Genomic DNA, 21382 nt, shown 5'->3' with positions numbered 1-21382 from the left:
GGCCCCAGGATCAACACCGTGTCGATGTGCTATATTAGTGCCCTTTTGTGAGGCATTAATCCTCATTACTGTCATTTATGACTTAAGGGCATAGGTCCCCTAGTTAATAAACATATTAGCATAATATACATGCTTTAGCAGTCACGCAAAACACATATTGGCAAATTATTATTCAATAAAATCTGAGACTGTATACTATTATCTAGATCTAGTATTTTAAAATTATTTTTAAAATAATTCCATAAATTGGGATAAAAAAAAATATTCCACCGTTATGAGCAACAGTGTAATACAAAAATACAAAGGCCTATGCATATCTTTAGATGGAGAAGGAACAAAATATTTGGCCTCACCTCGATCCAAGACCTAACAACAGACTGAACGGGATTAAATTGTGCCTCTAGTCAGCCAGATACATACACTGGGGCAAGCACGTCCTGAAATAGCACGCTAAAAGTTGCAATCGGATATTCTCCTTCCAAAGCTTTAGGCAAATAGCGTTTAACACATGGGAAAGACATTGACATGTTAATAATAACGTGATATGCATCTTTTGTTTTTTCTTAATTATAGACTTTATTAAAAAATAAGGATTTACTATATAAACTCAAGATTGTCTACCAAATTCAAGTAAAATTGAAAATGCATTTGGAGATGTTTGACCGCCTACTGGATAACGCATGCCTGCATGCGATCTGTCATTTTGATGCATCAGCCGGATCCATTAAGTTCAATTATTGGCCCATGCGCTATTTTCCATAATTCACATGTTTCGTGTAATAGCGCAATCGAAATGACGCCAATATCAAATTGTAACAACCTACTATGTTTGTTGATATTATTTTTGATCATGCAAGTCTACTTTATTACATTTTTATTTTGTTTGACATGTATTTTACAGTGGAAATATAAAACGAAAAGAAGAACCTCTAAGAAACTAAAATAGCATTGGTTGAGTGAAGTTGGGAACAGACTGAATAAAGATAATGCCATTATAATAAATGTTAGTGGAAATACACACAATTATTATATGAATAAACCCAGATCTTACAATAAATATAAACATTTGCACTTCAATCCAGACATCGAACTTCAATTTTATTATAAATACGCTGTTAAACCACCTTCAGAAATGAAACAACAAAACCGCGGCGTTTTTGTTTATTTAATACAATGCCGTAAAGTGTAATACGCGTCACATTTCTGCGTGTTATGAAGAGTTCAGTGGATTCGCGCAAGTCTATTGTTACGCGTAGTTGCCATTTTTGTACACTTAAAAAAACAACGGCGGTTTTGTTTGCGGCTGTTTTTCCCCGCGTCATATCTGTATGAGCCTTTACGGTTCAGGGCTTAGTTTTGGAACGTCGCCTTTTTATAAATTTGCGATGTTGGCTAAATCCTGATGTTATGATTGTAGTGTGAAATGGGTCTTAATGATGGCAGTACGAAATGAGGATCGGTTTTCAGAAGCAGAACGTGTCATAATCTCAATTTTCGGAAGGTCTACTTTGTAAGAGGTATAGCGCCACTTCTTGGCAGAGTCATGAGAATTTTACGATGAATAAAACCAGCCAAATACGATGTACGATATGTGTTCAAAATCTCATCTTTATTGTCCCACCTGTGTGTAGCCTAAGCGTAACCCGAATGACATGTCTACATAATAAGACAACGACATGAAACATCCTTCGGGAGCGAATCTCCCCAAGCATATATCTTAGCATGGATCTCATCGAAAGTTGGCTGGAGACGGGCCTTCACTCTATCCATGTGCCCCTTCATCTTGGGGTTGTCTTTAAAGATGTCACGACCGTTCACGGTGAACTGCATGAACTGTGGACAAAGTTTGACCAAAAAAAGAAAAAAAGAAAATGTTATATGACAGACAAATACAAAAACAAAAACATGATTGTGAATCCTCTGCCAAATTTAGGTTTCTGACAGGTCTGTCATTATTAGAGGCGTACGAGGAGGGGGAGCGTGGGGGTGGGGGGGGGGGGGAGGAGCTTTGCTGCCCCCGAAGTTTTTAAATTAACCATATTAACCGCCACCTGACTCTAGGCACACTTCCCCTCATATTTGGGCATCCGCTCCCAGTGAGTAGCTTTAGTTGAATCACAAATTCAGATCTAGTAGGCCTTTATTTTGATTTCAAAATACTATTCATTATATTACAGATTAGAAATTGGAAAGTTGATATTAGGTCACCCCACTGTGGCGAAATTGAGCTCGTACGCTCATGTCGATGTAGTAATTGCTTATCACTTCATGAATGAATTATGATAGCAATACGATTTATGTATTGAGAAGTTTGTCACAAACTAATTTTGTAGAGGAGAAAGCATTCACTAATCTAATTCGGAATCTGTCTTGCCGTCTAATAATATTGCAGGTAGATCGAAACTTGCTGACGGGTAAGTTGAAGGTAGGGGGCTCAACCCTAATTCCTATACACTCAATGACGATCCTTTTGAATGTAATCTCAGGTAAGCTAATAATAATGATAATGATGATAACGACAATAATAATAATAACAATAATAATTACAGCGCGCATAATCCATGGGATGCTCAAGGCGCCTACATACTACTGCTTTTAACCTGGTTTTAGCCCAGCTGCCCTAATTAAGACACCAGGTAACCATTTACTTCACTTGAGTATAGAGTGGCAAAAGTAGATTACTGTCTTTTCAAAGGACGTTAGTGCTGTGGCGGGACTCGAACCAGAAACTAGGGGATCCATAATTTGGTGACGTATCCACTGGACTACGACATCCCTGATAGGCTTATACGTTGTCGTTACATAAGTAAAAATTACCTCACAAACAGCCATAATATCACCGATCGATATCTCATTGCCACAGAGGAAGTTATTATCTTTCAGGAAACACGTCTCGATCTTGTCCAGACCTTGCTTGAGATTCTTTGCCTCAGTCTTGATTTTTTCCTTATCCTTAGCAGGAGCAAATACCTGAAAACCAAGGAAAGAATATCATAGTTGTGGGGTTCATATTCTATATTTCTATAGGGTGTCAAAACACTTTCTTTGAGGACGTTTGAAAAAATATCTTTCATTATCTACATTCATTGACAGCGGTTATGGCAAATGAATGTAGAGGGGAGGGGGGGGGGGGGGAGGGCAAAGTAAAGATAAAGCAATTGCTTTAAAACGTTGATTTAGAAAAAGGCGTTTGCTGGAAAAGGAAACATAAAGGATGTTAGCCGAATGAATAGACGAACTTTGTACTTTTACTTCCGAGAAGATCGGATTGTCGCCTCGTACTGCTTGAGAAGATCGGCCGAACACCAGCTTGAGGTGCATAACATATTCCACATAAAGAATGAAAGGTGAGAAAGACAGGCAAAGAGAAGGAATAAATAAATAAAGAAGGACCGGAAATAAGACAGAGAAAGATACAGAGAGAAAGAGAGAGAGAGAGAGAGAGAGAGAGAAGGGGATGAGGGAGGAGACAAGGGTAGTGGAATGAAAGGGAATACGAGTTGGCATAGTAGAGAAAACATGAAATCGGAGGTTGATTATGGAAGGCCATAATGCCCAACAATTCGATAAACTCAGTTTTTCGAGCGAAAAAAACAATGTTTATCGCGAAAAAATAAGTTCATCAGTCGATATGCAGAGCTTTCGCTCGAAAAAAAACAACCTCATTTCCCGTTGAAAAATCGGCAATGAACCATTGGCCGTTTGACTTGCCAAAGACTTCACATTTCACAACATAGTTTTGATATATATACCTCAGCCACGAAGAGTGCCATACACTTGCCCCTAGTGCCTGTATGATGAAAGGCGATGTATTCATCCACACGTGCACGGGCCTCTAGGTCCTTAGGGTACCAATGATCCTCAATCTTGTTGGCATACTTGGCGATCAGGTAATGGAATATAGCCACCCTGCGAAAAGAATAGCCAACACAATTAAAGAATGAAATATAGCCACCCTGCGGGAAGAATAGCCAAAGCGATTATAGAATGGAGAATAGCCACCCTGCGAAAAGAATAGTCAACAAAATTATAGAATGGAATAAAGCCACCATTCGAATAGAATAGCAAAAAACAATAAAAGAACGAACTCCAGCGACTATGCGAAAGAATTAAAAGTCAAAATACGAAACCAAGAACGGAATATAGCGATTCTGCGAACGCTTAATCAAAACAAAATATGGGAGAGATATCACACAAATGGTCATACAATAACGTTAAGGGTATTTTTATTTTTAATATAGACTTAACGTGCTACCGTTTGGAGTTGATCCTGCTTATGGTATATAATATTTACCTCACATTAAGACGACCATTTTTCCTTACTACTATACTGCTGCTACTACTACTACTACTACTACGACTACTACTACTACTACCACCACTACCACAACTAGTACTACTACTCCAAATATTCTACTACTAACGCCATGAATACTTCCACTACTAATATTTCTACTATACTACTACTACTACAACTACAATGTACTACTACTACAACTAGGAATAATAGTATTTCTCTATTTCTACCATTACTCCCGTTGCGAGGTAAAATAGTTATATTTTGTATGTCTAGAATATACATATGAAATTATGATCATGCTAGCCTATAGCGCTTGTAATTTTGCAATATTCGCCAATTTTTTGTGATACATTACTCTTGTTTTGTCACTTAAGAAACACACGCATGGCAGGGAAAAGCAAATAAGAAAAAAAAACTTCTTACATTTCACCGAGGTAGAAATCGCCATCTTTCAGTCCTGGAAGTGTTTGGAGTGGGAACTTGTCCGCGAACTCTGGCTTCTTGTGCTCGCCTTAAAAAAAATAAAAAAAAATAAACATGTTTACATTTAAATGGAACTGTTTGGAGAGGGAACTTGTTCGTGTACTAGGGCTTCTTGTGCTCGCTCTAAAATAAAAGTAAACATGTTTATATTTGAATAGTATTCATCCTTGGCATTGGTATCATGTGTTAGACTGTTTAAGGCACAATAGGGGATTAACGACCTATTTTTCTTAACTGTAGGCCTTTTTGATCGGAGGAGGGGGAGGGTTATACCCGTGGCAGAGTATATTTTCCCTTTTCTGTATGCCAACTTAAAACTGAGCCATGACATGCAGGCACTAAAGGGTGTCTCAATAAAAACAAAAGTCTACCGGACTTTATCGAAAAAGGTGACGCAAAATTAATCAATGATGATGCTGAAGATAATGATGATGATGATAATAAGAAGAAGGAGGAGAAAACCAACAACAACAATAATAATAATAACTAAAACCATGATAATAACAACAACAATAGTAACAACAACAATAATAATATCGAAAATAATATCGCTAGTAATATTCGTTTGTCTCGCAATGTATGGTCAACAAGGGATCTAGAAGACCACGACGTTTCGTGTGTCGCTGCAACACTTCGTCAGGTGATGAAATATATTTTATCACCTGACGAAGTGTTGCAGCGGCACACGAAACGTCGCGATATCTTTAGATCCCTTGTTGACTATACATCGCGAGACAAACGAATATCACTAGCGATATTATTTTCGATACTATATCCGCAATGAGTAATATATTTAGCAACAATAGTAATGATGATAATAATAATAACAACAACAATAACACAAATACTACTTCTTCTACTACTACTACTAATAATGATAGTAATAACAATAACAATAATAAAGTCAATGGTACAAACAGAAATGTCAACAAAAATCTAACTTTGTCTGGACAGAATATCGGGTTTACTAGTCATAACATGAATAACATCTGACAGCACTCCAATTCCAGGATGAGTATTCATCCACCCCTGTCTCAAAGATTTTATGCAAAGGAACTTTTACAAGAATCACAATAGGCAGTTAATAGGCACAGTGACAGTGTTTGAAAAAGAGCTTACACGAAACGAGAGGGTTTGTATTGCTGGTCGGTTGGTTGTTAAGACGGTCTAAGCATGGACCTATTACGGATGGACATTCGACGTGATTCTTTCTTTGATCCAATGAGAGTCACCGCCTTCTGATTATGTGCATCTTAATGAGAACATTCAGCTGTTTTAACAATAACGACTGCGTAAGCATTTTCGGTCATTGACAAAAGAGCAGTTTCCCTCTCTTGGGATTTGTTTGGATGATGTGCTCTGTAAGTGTGTGTCTTAAATAAAAACATCCCCAATGGGGAGCAGCAAAGTTGAAAAGCAGACGATTTTGGTGATATGAAATGTATTATTACTGATTCGCAAACTTTCGCACACACCCATGACCTTATAAAACAATTAGAAGGCCATGATCTTTATAAGCCCTGTGCGTTGTAACTTTGGAATATTTCGAGGAAATTGGGGGGAAACGGGATTTTAAATCACAACCAATCCAAATATAACCTCTATCTTGTATATATCAACATGTTATTCAAAATAAAATACAGTACACGGAACAACAATTTCCGATTATAAACCAGAACTGCACACCGATTTTCCATAATTTAAGCGAGTTATTATCTTCTGCGCATGTAGATTAACACGTGTAACAACAGTTTTGATTCTGTCCCGGCTTTTTGGCGGCGGACCTTATGAGATCAAAGTAAAGAAACATGTACGGAATAATATTTAGACGACATTGACGGAGACCATCACAATGAATTCGTTAAGAAAACGACGAATGTCCATCCGTAATGGCACGGATTCACAAAGGAGGTTTGTCTGAAAACCTAGGTTTATGTGCGTCATATGACCCGTTTGTACAAACCTAGGTTTGTACAAACGCGTCGAAACGCGTCATAATTATGGCGCACATAAACCTAGGTTTTGTACAAACGCGTCAGAACGCGTCATATGACGCACATAAGCCTAGGTTTGTCGACAAACCTCCTTTGTGAATTCGGGCCAAAAGGTCCATGGTCTAAGTTACACTGAACAGAGAATCCGATCATGTCCTAACTGACCCATCTCAAACAGGTTTGAAAAACAAAATGATCTTCAAACTTCATACTAAGAAGGGTGAAAGGAAAACGTTAGTTTCATTGTGATCGCGAATGACTAAGCAATATTTCTTAGTAAGCAGAAGTCGTTAGGAGGACAAAGGAAAACAAAATAACATGTTTGGAGGGTTATACAAAGCAACGATTTGAGGACAATCGATGATAACGATCTAAATTGTGTCTTTGTAGAACGTATGCTAGTCGATGTATGAGAATGAATATTAAGCATTAATTTCTAAGATCCCACATATTTTCTAAACATAGACCAATTTATTTTTTACTCTTCTCAGATTCTTGACATGGGACCAGCCCTGAAAAATAAGAGGAAAGCACTTGTGTACTGTTTACTGCCTCACAGATTTTTTTCGGCAGTATTTATCTTCAATTTGTTAATAACTTTATTCATTGATGTTTAAGAAGAAAAGAAGAAAAGAGAGTATAGTGATGACCAAAATAATCCATCTTAGTAACATTCAACAGATCGATACCAGAGGAACAACCGACCGAATGATAACCGACATAATGAAAATTATATTACCTCTAAATATAGTGGTCATGATTTTATTGACTGTCGGTTAGCCCGGACAGAGTTGACGGTGTGAATTGGGCATGTAAGGGAACAGCAAACGTCATTAAGGAAAAGGGTGCTGAGGAAAATAAATAGGAGAAAACAAACTTGAGTCCCTATATCCCCATATGAACACATCTTCATCAACATGGATTAACACTGAGGGATGTGCTATAACACTACTATTCCCCCGTAATTAAAAAGAGAAAGAAAAAAAATCATCTGGAAGGTACATGCACCGGCTTTTTCTTTTCGTTTCCTCATTTTTTTTTTTATCGCACAACCCCCCCCCCCCCAGCCCTATTTTCATAAGACCTTGGTCAAGTTGAAAACCATAAACATTATTTTCAAAGATATAGGCCTATCTTTTCAAGAAAGTGAAAATATAACTAGCAATGTTTTGGGAGTTAAAGTGTTCATATTGAATCATCCTATATATGTCTATTGAACTCTCGATGATTCCTGGTGCTCGAAACGGGACTGTGCCACAATTGCATGACTAAGCAATTCCTTTTCAATTCCGTCCGCGTTCACATTGCATAACAATAGGGACTTTTAGATTTGCAAAACGACAACGTGGATTGCTACGATCGACGTCCTTTTAATGCACTGCCTTTAATGGACGTATCAGTCCACGCAAATCTAAAAGTCCCTATTATTATTATTATTATTATTATTTATTTGACCAATCGGAAAACATACAGTGAGTATAACAATCAATTTGAATACATTCAAACAGCTTTAGGAAAGTGGAGAGGAGATAGAGAGAAGGATACAATCTGCTGGTCAGGGGTGACAAAAGCAATTTAAATTGCTATTACTCGAAAGTATGTCACCCCCCACAGTCTGCATCCTGGAAAATTAAAAGTAAAGAACAGAATAAAAATTCACAATATGAGAAAATAAATAAATATATATATATATATATCAGGATAACAGTAGTTGGAGCAATTACTATTATATCCTTGATTACTTTCATTACATTATTATGTCATTACAATGGCTTTACGTTCATCACATAAATATAAACACTTTCAAATCAATAACCCGGTGCTTACATTAGAAACATTTGATATGATTATTATTGGGAAGGAAAGTTACATAATGGTATAAAATGCTTTACAATAATTTCTAACTTTCAAAATGAAATTAATAAAATTGTAATCTGAAGCCTAATATGTACTGAACGGAACGAAGAAATGAGCTTGCAATATTGATATTATTTCTAAGTGACAAAATAAACAAATTATTCAGTTATGATCTAGGTAAGATGTATAATTAATCTTAGGGTTTCCAAAAAGGCACAGTAAAATTACATATCAGTTGCTTTTAAGTGACGATCAGCTTGAGAGAAATGGACAGAATTTGAAATCAGACACGAGTATGAAAAATATTACCATTAATAATTATCAATACATTGTTTTACATTGAATTAAATGAGTTCAATGAACAGTGAGAAGAGATTGTTTCAGTGTCTTTTATTTCTGTGGGAAGGTTGTTACACAGTCTTGGAAAACGGCGAGATGGAGAAAAAAAAAGTGCCTGTGTCCGAGAAGGAAGGTGGCGGAATGTAAGTACCTCTTGCCGCCTGGAATTGATCTGGGTGGATTCAGTAAGAGCCTCACAAAGGGTGAGACCACCGAGGCATTTGAAAGTGAATGAAAGAAGGAGATGGTCTCTCCTGGAAGATAAGCTTGACCAGTGAAGAGTAGTGAGTCTATCTTCATAGGACATGTCGCCTTTCCGTTGTTTATTATCGATACTGTACACAGTTTGATCGACCACCTAACTCTTTTATTCAATTGTATGCGGACTACTGTAGGGGGAAGAGGATTGTTGCTAACGCATTTTATCGCTGACACGATGAGTTGGCATTTTGCATAATACCATGTACGCAGATGCAACTATGTTTCTTTGCATCTAGTAATCGGTCATGTTTTCGTTGGCATATTGCACAATACCAGTTTGTTTGCAATTAATAAGCCATTTTCGTAATGGAATTACATAATTTAAAGCACCTCCAATCTTTGTTAAGTGCCTCCTTACAAATTAGCCAACCTGTTACGAATTATTGTTATTCAATCGTAAGAATGCAAATAACATACATTCCGTGTTGTTAGGTAGAAGAAGCCATAATGTTTGTTATACCTATCAACAATTGTATGCAATTCGCTATACAATTACGAGTGAGCGTAGTGAACGAGAGGGGCTAAGGTGACGCAAATGACTACCCCTTCACAGGTTTTGGAAGTTTCGTTGTATTACAAAATTACATTCCTAGCATTAAGCAAAACTATAGTATAAAAACAAGCAATATACTTTTGTCATACTTCTCTTTTACTTTGCCTATAATTAGTGTGCAGTCCGAAGGGTTGTAAATATTTAGTAGGTAAATTTTAGTAAGTAGGGAGTTTCGGCTTTGATGGGATTTCTATTTCCCACTCTAAGCCTCTGTCATTTTCATGTATATATTGATATCGCTATGTGAATTGAAATTGCAAATATATATATGTGGTAGTCAAGGACCTTGACTTAATGTTTTTTAGTAAGATGTACACCATTTCCCCTTAAGCATCAATATGCTTATAACCCGGCAGGAAGGCACTCATTAAAAGAGCAAGCGGAATATTCATTTTTGTATGACTGACCTATTTCTATAACTCTTAATCTTGTAAACATATGTGTAAACTTTGCTTACATGATACCAACGGAATACAAATCTTCTATAATATTTACTTGTTCATTTCGAAGGATATAATGCGAGGGTGCGTAGCGACCGAGCGAGAAGATTTCTGCATTTTTATTAGTCTAAACACTGTATTCTTGGGCCTCCACAGCCTAAAAGTGTGTTACAGTCTTTAGTCAGTATTTGCTATACATTTTTGTGTGCACTTTTAAAATTTTCCGGGGGGGGGGGGGGTGTGACGACTCCCCCTAAACAAAAATCAATCACAATAAAAATAAACCAATCACAACGAAAAGAGCATACCCGCAAAGATGTCGATGTATTGAAGCTCATGTGGAATATCCGTCAGCTTCAGAAACATGACCACAGCACGGCATGGCTGGGATCTCATATCAACGTACAGCTGGACTGTCATGATGGTTTTGAATTCTCAGACTTTGTCCTGGTTCTAATTCGGTACGTGTAGCTTCGTTCCTTACCTGACGACTGCTGACAGACAATGGCACGGCAGTCGATCTTTATGCTGACGGTGTGCAGAGAGTTTGCGTGAGCTTCTAGTCCAGCCTCTGGACCGTTTCCGTATCGCAAGCCCAATCAGCTGATGAAATAACAGACCCTCAACGTTGACAGTGCAGTTAGACCCTCTAACCCTCGCTATACAGGATAGTGACTTATGCTCAGGAGAAATGTGCGAAATCTCTTCCTACTTTACTGTCCCCTGAATTACCACCCCCGATAAATACCACCCGAGAAACATTTGCCTACCGATCAACTATTTTATTAAACTATTACCTCTCCCGGCCAAGATGACTCCCTCCGAAGTCATTGAAATTTGGTATTTGAGATAAAAGTTTTCTAATTTATTATAATATTACAAGATATTGGAATGAAATTACTTTAACATTAATGAAATATATAATGACATATCGCAACTTTCCATTTGTACATCTCAAACTATTACAAATGTATAACTAAGCATATACGTTTAGTTACTAATTATAACAGAAATATAACATAATTATATACAGTTGTAAGATATTACTCATTTATAACAATATAATATGTTGTGCACTGAATGAATAATATTTCCTTAAAATAAAAGACACACACACAATCACACATTCAGACACACATACCATCTTACCTATCCCCTCCCCTCTCCATAATGCAAAAGGAACAAAGATTGCTCACTCCATGTTTGAAAGTGTATAGATGCTTATTTGTATAAATTAAACTATACTGTGCGACCCAGAAAAAACTAAACCGAGAATTATCGATGTTTTATCATAACTTAATCACAATTATAATTATTAAATGACACATATTTGTAAAGCTTAGATCCCCCTCTTTCAATTGATGCAACTCATATGATGTATATTTCACGCATAAGTGATTGAAAGCAATTTGAAGGAAGGAAACAAAAAAGTCATTTGGCGGGCGGTATCTGAATTTCGAAGGAAAAAATTCACATTTCTAGAAAGTTCATTTTTTGCTCTTTCATATGACACCTCAATCAGGAAAAATGAGCCAGGAATAACAAAGTTCTGTTTGTTTAAAGTGATGCTTGCATTTCCATAATTTGATTAAACGAATTCGTTTTCACTGGCTGCCTGCCGTAGCAACAAACGGGATTGACAAAGGACTTAACTCCGTTTCCTTGACGATCAGACATAGACGAAAGACGTCATACTGAAGAACTGTGCCCTAGAAATATCATATCCTCTCGTCCATCTCTTTAATATATCCCTCAATACAGGCAGATTACCAGAGTCTTGGCGTCGGGCTAAAATTACTCGTGTCTTTAATAAGGGAGACAGATCAATAATGACAAACTACATACCAGTTACCCTCACTTCTGTAATTTGTAACGGTTTTTGAGCGGATTGTTTCTTCTTCCATTCTTGAACATGAAACCTTACGGTCGATCTCATCAGTCCAAATCAACACGGCTTGATCAACAATTCTTGATAAAAATCGTCCTCCTCGTGTAGATGCTGCTTTCCTGGATATATGTCCCAATCATTCGATACAATGCCTCTCACATTCCGTCTAAACTATCTGCACAGTTTAATGTCACATGTACTCTTTGGGAAAGGATTAAGTCCTTTCTCGTTGGACGGACACAGCGTGTGATTTTTCAGGGTTTATTCCTCGGAATTGTGTGTGTGTATGTATTAGGTTTTTACAGACGTGTATCAATTAGATATGATTATTTACGTCTGGGGACCGACCTTTAAACGTCATCATCCGAAAGACGTGATTCAGTTTTGAACCTGCGTCCTCGGCTGAATCAGTTTGTAACTTCCACTTTTAGCTGGATTACAGGCGCAAGCCAAAACGCCTAGTTATATCAGGGACATGATGCCCAAAGTTGTACGTATTTATTGCGTAATCGACCCATTGTCCACATGCATGGAGCCCAAACACTCTGCACACCGTCAGCATAAACATCGACTGCGGTGTCATTGTATTTGTCAGCAGTCGACAGGTAAGGAACGAATTAGCGACACGTACCGAGTAAGAAGTTAAGAACCAGGGCAAAATCCGAGAATTCAAAACCGCCATGACAATCCAGCTGTACGTTGATCTGAGATCCCAGCCATGCCGTGCTGTGGTCATGTTTCTGAAGCTGACGGATATTCCACATGAGCTTCAATACATCGACATCTTTGCGGGTATGCTCTTTTTGTTGTGATTGGTTTATTGTGGATGAGTGGCTATGAAAACTACGGAGCCCGGGAAGGAAAAAAAAAGGAAGAAAAAAAATATATATATATACCGGTAAACTTAATCCGAGGAAAAATATAAAATTCACGCCCTGGAGGAGGGGACAATTTTTTTTCAAATTTCAAAGTTTTTTTTTCTTCGACTGTTTAAGTTTATTTTTTGGAATTGATTAATTTTTTGTTATCGAATTTTATTGTGAATTTAAAGTGACTATGTCCCATTTGTAGGCCCAAAAAATGAAAAGGTTAAATTCCAACGGCATTTGAAAGATAATACTAATTTAGAACTTCCCTAAAAGTTTTTCACACCTGGATTTACACCTGTGAAGCAGAACTAGACCAAACCCTTGTCCAAGAAGACTCCAGGAAATAGCCCTCTTTCAAGTAGATCCCTGAAAAGGTCAATCCAATGTCCACACATTCTTTCCTCAAGAAACTCCACCAACTTTATATGTTCGGATTGGCAGTACTGTAGTACCTGCCAGATAAACCCTTTCAGACTGCGCGCTGCGAAGCACTTCTTGAAGCAGCTTAATGTAACCATAGTCTGCACGGACAAGAAAAGGGCATCTTCGAAAACGAAAAGATTTCAGGGCCCCCCCCCCCCAAAAAAAAAAATAGTGCTCACTACCCCATTTTGACTCCCAAAACAACCACCTAAACTTTAAACAAGACCCGATAACCAATGTTTGATATTTTTTTAGGAAAAATCACATTTCAATATGTTTTGTACACAAATCACGAAAATTTGCGATTTTCGGGCTGACATGCAAAGACAAAAGGTCACGTGACCTTCTAACTGTAGGTCCGATTAAAAAAAAAAATTGTTTTAAAAGATGCGCAAGACTCGAAAGAAAAAAGTCAGCGAGCGGTGGGGCACCATCATATGCGTGCCCGAACAATCAAACAAATCGTAGAAGGGGGGGGGGGGTCTTAATTAGGGTTAACAAAGATTGGAGGTGCTTTAAACTTGCTTACATTACAAAAATGGCTCATGAAATGCAAACAGACATGGTTTCATTTGCGTACCTGGTATCGTGCAAAAATGCCAACTCATCGTTTCAGCAATTCAATGCGTTAGCAACAATCCTCTTCCACTACAGTAGTCCGGATACAATTGAATCAAAGATTTAGGTGGTCGCCCAATATGTGTACAGTATCGATATTGTTATGCAATGTGTACACGGTCGGAATTGAAAAGGAATTGCTTAGTCATGCAATTATGGCAAATTCCAGTTTCGAGCACTGGGAATCATCGAGAGTTCAATATGAAGATATTAACTCCCAAAACATTGCTAGTTATATTTTCACTTTCTCGAAAAGTTAGGCCTATATCATTGAAAATAATGTTTATGCTTTTCAACTTGACCAAGGTCTTATGAAAATAGGGCTTGGGAAGGGGAGGGGGGGGGGGGGTTGTGCGATAAAAAAAAAATGAGGAAACGAAAAGAAAAAGCCGGTGCATGTACTTTCCAGATAATTTTTTTCTTTCTCTTTTTAATTACGGGGGAATAGTAGTGTTATAGCACATCCCACGGTGTTAATCGATGTTGATGAAGATGTGTCCTTATGGGGATAGTGGGACTCAAGTTTGTTTTCTCCTATTTATTTTCCTCACCACCCTTTTCCTTAATGACGTTTTCTGATCCATTACATGCCCAAGTCATATCGTCAACTCTAACCGACAGTCAATAAAATCACGACCACTATATTTAGAGGAAATTTAATTTTCATTATGTCGATTATCATTCGGTCGGTTGTTCCTCTGGTATCGATCTGTTGAATGTTACTAAGATGGATTAATTTTGTCATCACTATACTCTCTTTGCTTCTGATTATCGATGAAGAAAATCAATAACAAATTGAAGATAAATACTGCCGAAAATATCTCTGAGACAGTAAACAGTACACAAGTGCTTTCCTCTTAGTTTTTAGGGCTGGTCATATGTCAAGAATTTGAGAACAGTTAGATTTAATAAAATAAATTGGTCTTGTTTAAAAATATTTGGGATCTGAGAAATGAATGCTTGATATTCATTATCATCATCGACTAGCATACGTTCTACAAAGACACAATTTAGCTCGTTATTATCGATTGTCCTCAAATCGTTGCTTTGTATAACCCTCCAAACCCGTTTTTTTCTTTGTCCTAATCTACTTCTGCTCAGGCAGAAATATTGCTTAGTCATTCGCAATCTTAATAAAAGTAAACATTTTCCTTTTACCCTTCTTAGTATGGAGATTGAAGATCATTTTGTTTTTCAAACCTGTCTGAGATGTGTTAGTAAGGACATGATAGGATTCTCTGTTCAGTGTCATCGACCGTCTTAGCAACCAACCGACTAGCAATACAAACCCTCTCGTTTCGTGTAAGCTGTTTCTCAAACACTGTCACTGTGCATAACTGCCTATTGTGATTCTTGTATAGGTTCCTTTGCATAAAATCTTTGAGACAGGGGTGGATGAATACTCATCCTGGAATTGGGGTGCTTTCAGATGTTATTCATGTTATGACTAGTAAACCCAATATTCTGTCCAGACAAAGTTTGATATTTCTGTTTGTATCATTGACTATATTCCGGTAGACTTTTACTTTTATTGAGACACCCTTTAGTACCTACATGTCATGGCTCAGTTCAGAGTTGGCATACAGAAAAGGGAAGATATACTCTGCCACGAGTGTAATTACCCTCCCCCTGATCGAATAAGCCTAAAGTCGCTAATCCCCTATTGTGCCTTAAACAGTCCAACACATGATACCAATGCCAAGAAAGAATATATATTCAAATGTAAACGTGTTTACTTTTATTTAAGAGCAAGCACAAGAAGCCCTAGTACGCGGACAAGTTCCCTGTCCAAGCAGTTCCAGGGCTGAATGAATAAGCATACACTTATTGATTATAGGACGTTAATCCCCTATTGTGCCGTTAAGAATCCATTTGGGTAACAAAATGACATCAATAGCGCAGTAAAATATACACTTAATGCTGAAAAGTTTCTGCGCTCTATAAATGTATTATTATTATTAACCATTTAAATGTAATCGTGTTTATTTTCATTTTTTAAGGCGAGCACAAGAAGCCAGAGTTCGCAGACAAGTTCCCACTCGAAACACTTCCAGGACTGAAAGATGGCGATTTCTACCTCGGTGAAATGTAAGAATTGTTTCTTACTTGCTTTCCCCTGTCATGCGTGTGTTTCTTATGTGACAAAACAAGAGTACTGTACCATGAGAATTGGAGGAATATTGCGTAATTACAAGCGATATAGGCCCAGCATGATCGTAATTTCAAATGAATTATATATACATAAAAATTATAATTCTTTCACCTCGCACCGGGAGTAATGGTAGAAATAAGAGAAAGAGTACTATTCCTAGTTGTAGTAGTAGTAGTAGTAGTAGTAGTAGTAGTAGTAGTAGTATAAGTAGTAGTGTGAGTATTCACGGCGTAGTAGTAGAAGTAGCGGAGTAGTAGTGGTCGTTGTAGTAGTAGTGGTCGTTGTAGAAGTAGTAGTGGTAGTAGTAGTAGTAGTAGTAGTAGTAGTAGTAGTAGTAGTAGACATGCTAGTTTGTAGTAGAATTATAGTAGTACTAGTAGTGGTATTATTTTTATTATTATTATTATTATTATTATTATTATTATTATTATTATTATTATTAGCAGTAGTAGAAGTACTAGCAGTAGTAGTAGTATGAACAGCAACGGTCGTCTGAATGTGAGGTATATACTTTATACCTCAAGCAGGACCAATTCAAAACAGCAACACGTTAAGTCAATATGAAAAATAAAAATACCCTTAACGGTATTGTATGACCTTTTGGGTAATATCTCCCCTATATTTGTTTTTACTACACGTCCGCAGAGTCGCTATATTTTATTCTTTAATTTTGTTTGTCTATTCTTTTCGTAGGGTGGCCATATTCCGTTACCTGATTAACAAGTATGCCGACAAGATTAAGGATAATTGGTACCCTAAGGACATGAAGTCCCGTGCACGTGTGAATGAGTATATCGCCTTTCATCATACAGGCACTAGGGGCAAGTGTATGGCACTCTTCGTGGCTGAGGTATATATAAACTATACGTTGTGACGTCTTTGGCAAGTCAAATGCTCAATTCATCGACGGGAAATGTTTTTTTTTTCTCGAGCAAAAGCTCTGCATATCGACTGATGAACCAGCTTTTCGCGATAAACATTGATTTTTCGCTCGAAATACTGAGTTTATCGGGGATAAAGTGAGTTTTTCGAATTATTGGGCGTTTGGGCTTCCACAAGCGTCCTCCGAGTTCATGTTTTCTTTACTATGCCGACTTTTATTCCCCGTCTTTCCAAGCCGAACCATGCCCAACCCCCGGACATATCTCTCCTCCCCCGTTCCATTCTCTCTCTCTCTCTCTCTCTCTCTCTCTCCCTCTCTGTCTCTCACTCTCTACCTCTCTTTCTCTCTTTATATCTCTCTGGCTTCTTTCCGGTCCCTCTTTATGTATTTATTTATTTATTTCTCTTTGTTTGTCTTTCTCTTTGTCTTTCTTTCTTTACATTCTTTATTCTAAACATATTATGCAACTCGAGCTGATGTTCGCCAATCTTCTCAATCCAATCTTGCCAGGCGACAGTCAGATCTTCTCGGAAGTTAGAGTACTAAGTTCTATATTCATACGGCTAACATCCTTTTTGTTTCTTTTCCAGCCAATGCCTTTTTAAAATCAACATTTTAAAGCAATTGCTATATCTTCACTCCCCCCTAAAATCATTTGTCATATACCCTGTCAAAGAATGGAGATAATGAAAGATATTATTGTCAAAAGTCAAAAGTGACACACTATAGAAATACAGAATATTAACCCCCAAACTGTGATATTCTTTCCTTTGTTTTTTGTATTGGTTTTCAGGTATTTGATCCTGTTGTAGATCAGGAAAAAGTCAAGACTGAGGCAGAGAATCTCAAGCAAGGTCTGGACAAGATCGAGGGGAGTTTCCTGAAAGATAATGACTTCCTCTGTGGCAACGAAATATCAATCGCGGATATCATGGCTGTTTGTGAGGTAATGTATACCTATGTAACGTATAGGTCTTTCTAGGGGTGTCGTAATCCAGTGGATACGTCACCACTTATAGTTTCCGGTTCGAGCCCCGCCGCGGCACTAACATCCTTTGAAAAGACAGTAATCTACATTTGCTACTCTCTACTCAAGTGTAGTAAATGGGTACCTTATTATCATCATTACCGTCATCATTATAATTCATTTACCTGAGATTACAATCAAAAGGATCAGCAGTGAGTGTATAGGAATGAGGGATGAACTTACATGTCAGAAAATTTTGATCTACCTGCAATTATTAGTCGGCAAGACAGATTTCTGAATTTAAGGGAATGTTTTCTACTCGACATTTTCTCGCAAATTAGTTTGTGACAAACTCCTCATTATATAAATCGAATTATTATACATGTACTTAGTAGTACATAATTCATTTATACCCCCTTCACATACACGGATTTTTCTTACGAGTCCTTACGGATCGCGCAAATTCACGGATCTTTCACGGATCCTTACGATTTGGCCACTTTTACAACCTAGTAAAGAGTAGTTACGAGCTATTTACGGTTTATTACGGACTATTACGAGTTATTACGTGTTATTACGGCAAAATTCCACGATTCGGTACGAGTTGTCATGAATAACTACGAGCAACTAACGTGTTAGTTACGACATGTTTACGTGTTGTCACGAAAATTTACGAGTTAGTAACGAGTATTAACGAGTCCTTACGATTTGTAACCAAATAATAACAACTGAAAAATAAGTGTTCGAATTTGCAGTTTTTATACCTTTACCCAAATCGTAAACAATTCGCAAGTATACGTAAAGTATCCGTAGCTATCCGGAAAGTACTCGTAACTATACGTAAAGTGCTTGTATTAACCCGTAACAATGAAATCGTAAATAATACATAAGCACTCGTAATAATCCGTAAATATCCATAAACAAATCGTAAACTAACCCTAACAAATTGCTTTTTTTCTTTCTTACGAGTCATTTACGGATTCTTGCGAGCAGTTTACGGATCGTTACGTGTTGTTGCGAGCGGTTTGCGATACTTACGGATTGTTACGAGCTATTTACGGAAAAATAAATCCGTGGACAATCGTAAGCCCCCCCCCCCCATCGACATTTTCGGAGATTGCGCCGCAACCGCTTGGAATTTTGAATTGTCGTTTTATGACTTTTTTCCTCAAGTCTTACGCACATTTTGATACCATTTTCGTCGAAATCGGATATACCTGTAAGGTGTTACATAACAATTAGTATGCGCATGTCATCAAAAAGTGCTATAATTGCATTTATTCATGTACAAGCAGAAATATGAATACAGGTTTAGATGTATTTCTTCCTAAGCGGTGGGAGATATGAATTAAAACAGGCCCCCCTTCCCCCAGTCATGAGGTGCTCAAAATAGCCCAGTACAGTAAGGGTTAAGCACCTCTCTGGTAGCGGTTGTCCAAATATGAGAGGATCGGTGCCTAGTGTCAGGTGGCGGTTTATATGGTTAATTTCAAATATTCGGGGGCAGCAGACCCCCTTCCCCACCACACCCCCTTCCCCACCACACCCCACTCTCCCGCCTTCCTCATACGCCTGTAATTATAGACCTGTCAGAAACTCACACTCGGCAGAGGATTCATAATCGTTTTTTTGTTGTATTTTTTGTGTCTTATAACGTCTTCTTTCTTTTTCTTTTTCTTTTTGTCAAACTATTTCTACAGTTTGCGCAGTTCACCGTGAACGGTCGTGACATCTTTAAAGACAACCCAAAGATGAAGGGGTACATGGATAGAGTGAAGGCTTGTCTCCAGCCAGCTTTCGATGAGATCATTGTTAAGTTATATGATTGGAGAGATTCGCTTGCGAAGTAGACCTTCCGAAGATTGAGATTGTGACACGTTCTGCTTCTGAAAACAAATCTTCATTTCGTACTGTCATTATAAGACCCATTTCATACTACAATCCTAACATCAGGATTCAGCCAACATCGCGATTTTATCAATGGCGAAGTTTCAAGGCTAAGCCCTGCACCGTAAAGGCTCATACAGATATGACGCGGAAAAAACAGCCGCAAACAAAACCGCCGTTGTTTTTTAAGTATACACGGCAAGAATGGTAACTACGCGCAACAAAAGACTTGCGCGTAAACTTGATTGTAAACTTCTCCAATACCCCATGTGGGTGACATGAGAATAAATTGTCACTGTCATTGTCATTGTCACTGAACTTTATGTCATAATGCAGAAATGTGACGCGTATTGTACTTTACGGCAACATATTAAAACAAACGCAGCGGTTTTGTCGTTTCTTATCTGAAGGGGGTTTAACAGCGTATTTATAATAAAATTGAAGTGCGATGTTTGGATTGTAGTGCAAATTGTAATATTTATTGTTATATCTGTGTATATTCTTATACTACTTTTGTATATGTCAATTGAACAATTTTTTATAATGGCATTATATTTATTCAGTCTGTTCCCAGCTTCACTCAACCAATGCAATTTTTGTTTCTTGGGGGTTCATCTTTTCATTTTGTATTTCCAATGGAAAATACATGTAAAACAAAATAAAATGTAATAAAATTAACTTGCATGATCAAATATAATATATTAACAAACATATTAGGTTTTTACAATTTGATATTGGCGTCTTTTGATTGCGATATTACCTACACTTACAAGCCTGTGAAGGCAATTAGCACATGGGCTAATAATTAAACTTGATGGATCCGGCTGACGCATCAAAATGACAGATCGTATGCAGACATGCGTTAACCAATAAACAGTGACACATCTCCAAATACATTTTCAATTTTACTTGCATTTGGTAGACAATCTTGAGTTTATATTGTAAATCCTTATTCTTTAATAAAGTCTATAATTGAGAAAACAAGAGATGCATATCACGTTATTATTATCATGTCAGTCAATGTCTTTCCCATGTGTTAAACTCTCTCTGCCTAAAGCTTTAGAAGGAGAATATCTGATTGCAACTTTTAGCGTGCTATTTCAAGACGTGCTTGCTCCAGTGTATGTATGTGGAGCGAGAGGGACATAGAAAGTGATGTATAGAGAACTGGTGATTTTGCAAGACAGCAAGATTGAGGGAGAGAGAGAGAGAGAAAGAGAGAGAGAGAGCGAGAGAGAGAGAGAGAGAGAGAGAGAGAGAAAGAAATGAGACATAGACAACAAGAGAGAGAGAGAGAGAGAGAGAGAGAGCGATATATATAGATGGGAAAGAGAGAGAGAGAGAGAGACAGAAGTGCAGTGTAAAAACAAGCTTTTTAGGAGACGAGTGACGTATCCAGTATGAGCTGTACTCGTGTAGTCTAAGGTATTTACACTTGCTTTAATATGACAGTGGACCTAGAGACACG

At 37.6% G+C, this 21382-nt stretch overlaps 2 protein-coding genes across 4 annotated transcripts; one reads left to right on the top strand and one right to left on the bottom strand.

Moving 5' to 3' along the window:
- Positions 1 to 558: 558 nt before the first annotated feature.
- Positions 559 to 12909, bottom strand: LOC588420 (glutathione S-transferase theta-1). 3 transcript variants are annotated; one of them, XM_030991990.1, is made up of 6 exons: positions 12857 to 12909; positions 10536 to 10655; positions 4724 to 4811; positions 3753 to 3909; positions 2818 to 2970; positions 559 to 1833 (listed from the first exon to the last, which is right to left on the bottom strand). In XM_030991990.1, exons 2-6 carry the CDS (start codon positions 10645 to 10647, stop codon positions 1657 to 1659), a joined length of 687 nt encoding a protein of 228 aa, XP_030847850.1. In that variant the 5' UTR covers positions 10648 to 10655; positions 12857 to 12909; the 3' UTR covers positions 559 to 1656. The 3 variants fall into 3 exon arrangements, with proteins under 3 accessions (XP_030847850.1, XP_030847851.1, XP_793199.3); XM_030991991.1 differs by having other exon boundaries at positions 10536 to 10659; positions 12861 to 12908; XM_788106.5 differs by lacking the exon at positions 12857 to 12909 and having other exon boundaries at positions 10536 to 10817.
- On the top strand, positions 12683 to 20898 carry LOC588398 (glutathione S-transferase theta-1). Its single transcript, XM_011679310.2, has 5 exons — positions 12683 to 12907; positions 16026 to 16113; positions 16871 to 17027; positions 17854 to 18006; positions 19728 to 20898. The coding sequence occupies exons 1-5, from the start codon at positions 12796 to 12798 to the stop codon at positions 19875 to 19877; spliced, it is 660 nt and encodes a 219-aa protein (XP_011677612.2). The 5' UTR covers positions 12683 to 12795; the 3' UTR covers positions 19878 to 20898.
- The last annotated feature ends 484 nt before the right edge of the window (positions 20899 to 21382 follow it).

The sequence above is a fragment of the Strongylocentrotus purpuratus genome, unplaced genomic scaffold (genome assembly GCF_000002235.5).
Source record: "Strongylocentrotus purpuratus isolate Spur 01 unplaced genomic scaffold, Spur_5.0 spur5_scaffold_2, whole genome shotgun sequence".
In the NCBI taxonomy this organism is placed as follows: Eukaryota; Metazoa; Echinodermata; class Echinoidea; order Camarodonta; family Strongylocentrotidae; genus Strongylocentrotus; species Strongylocentrotus purpuratus.
Note: the sequence above shows the minus strand (reverse complement) of the source record. Positions and strands in the feature narration are given on the sequence as shown.

Bases quoted from the DNA above. Each gene is read 5' to 3' on its own strand.
- LOC588420 (XM_030991990.1), bottom strand. From the start codon at position 10,647: ATGACAGTCCAGCTGTACGTTGATATGAGATCCCAGCCATGCCGTGCT. The intron at 4,812-10,535 runs GTATGCTCTTTT...ATTTTTTTTAAG, and splicing joins ATACATCGACATCTTTGCGG to GCGAGCACAAGAAGCCAGAG. The intron at 3,910-4,723 runs GTAAGAAGTTTT...TTCTTTTCGCAG, and splicing joins GATTTCTACCTCGGTGAAAT to GGTGGCTATATTCCATTACC.
- LOC588398 (XM_011679310.2), top strand. From the start codon at position 12,796: ATGACAATCCAGCTGTACGTTGATCTGAGATCCCAGCCATGCCGTGCT. The intron at 17,028-17,853 runs GTATATATAAAC...ATTGGTTTTCAG, and splicing joins TGGCACTCTTCGTGGCTGAG to GTATTTGATCCTGTTGTAGA. The intron at 18,007-19,727 runs GTAATGTATACC...CTATTTCTACAG, and splicing joins ATATCATGGCTGTTTGTGAG to TTTGCGCAGTTCACCGTGAA.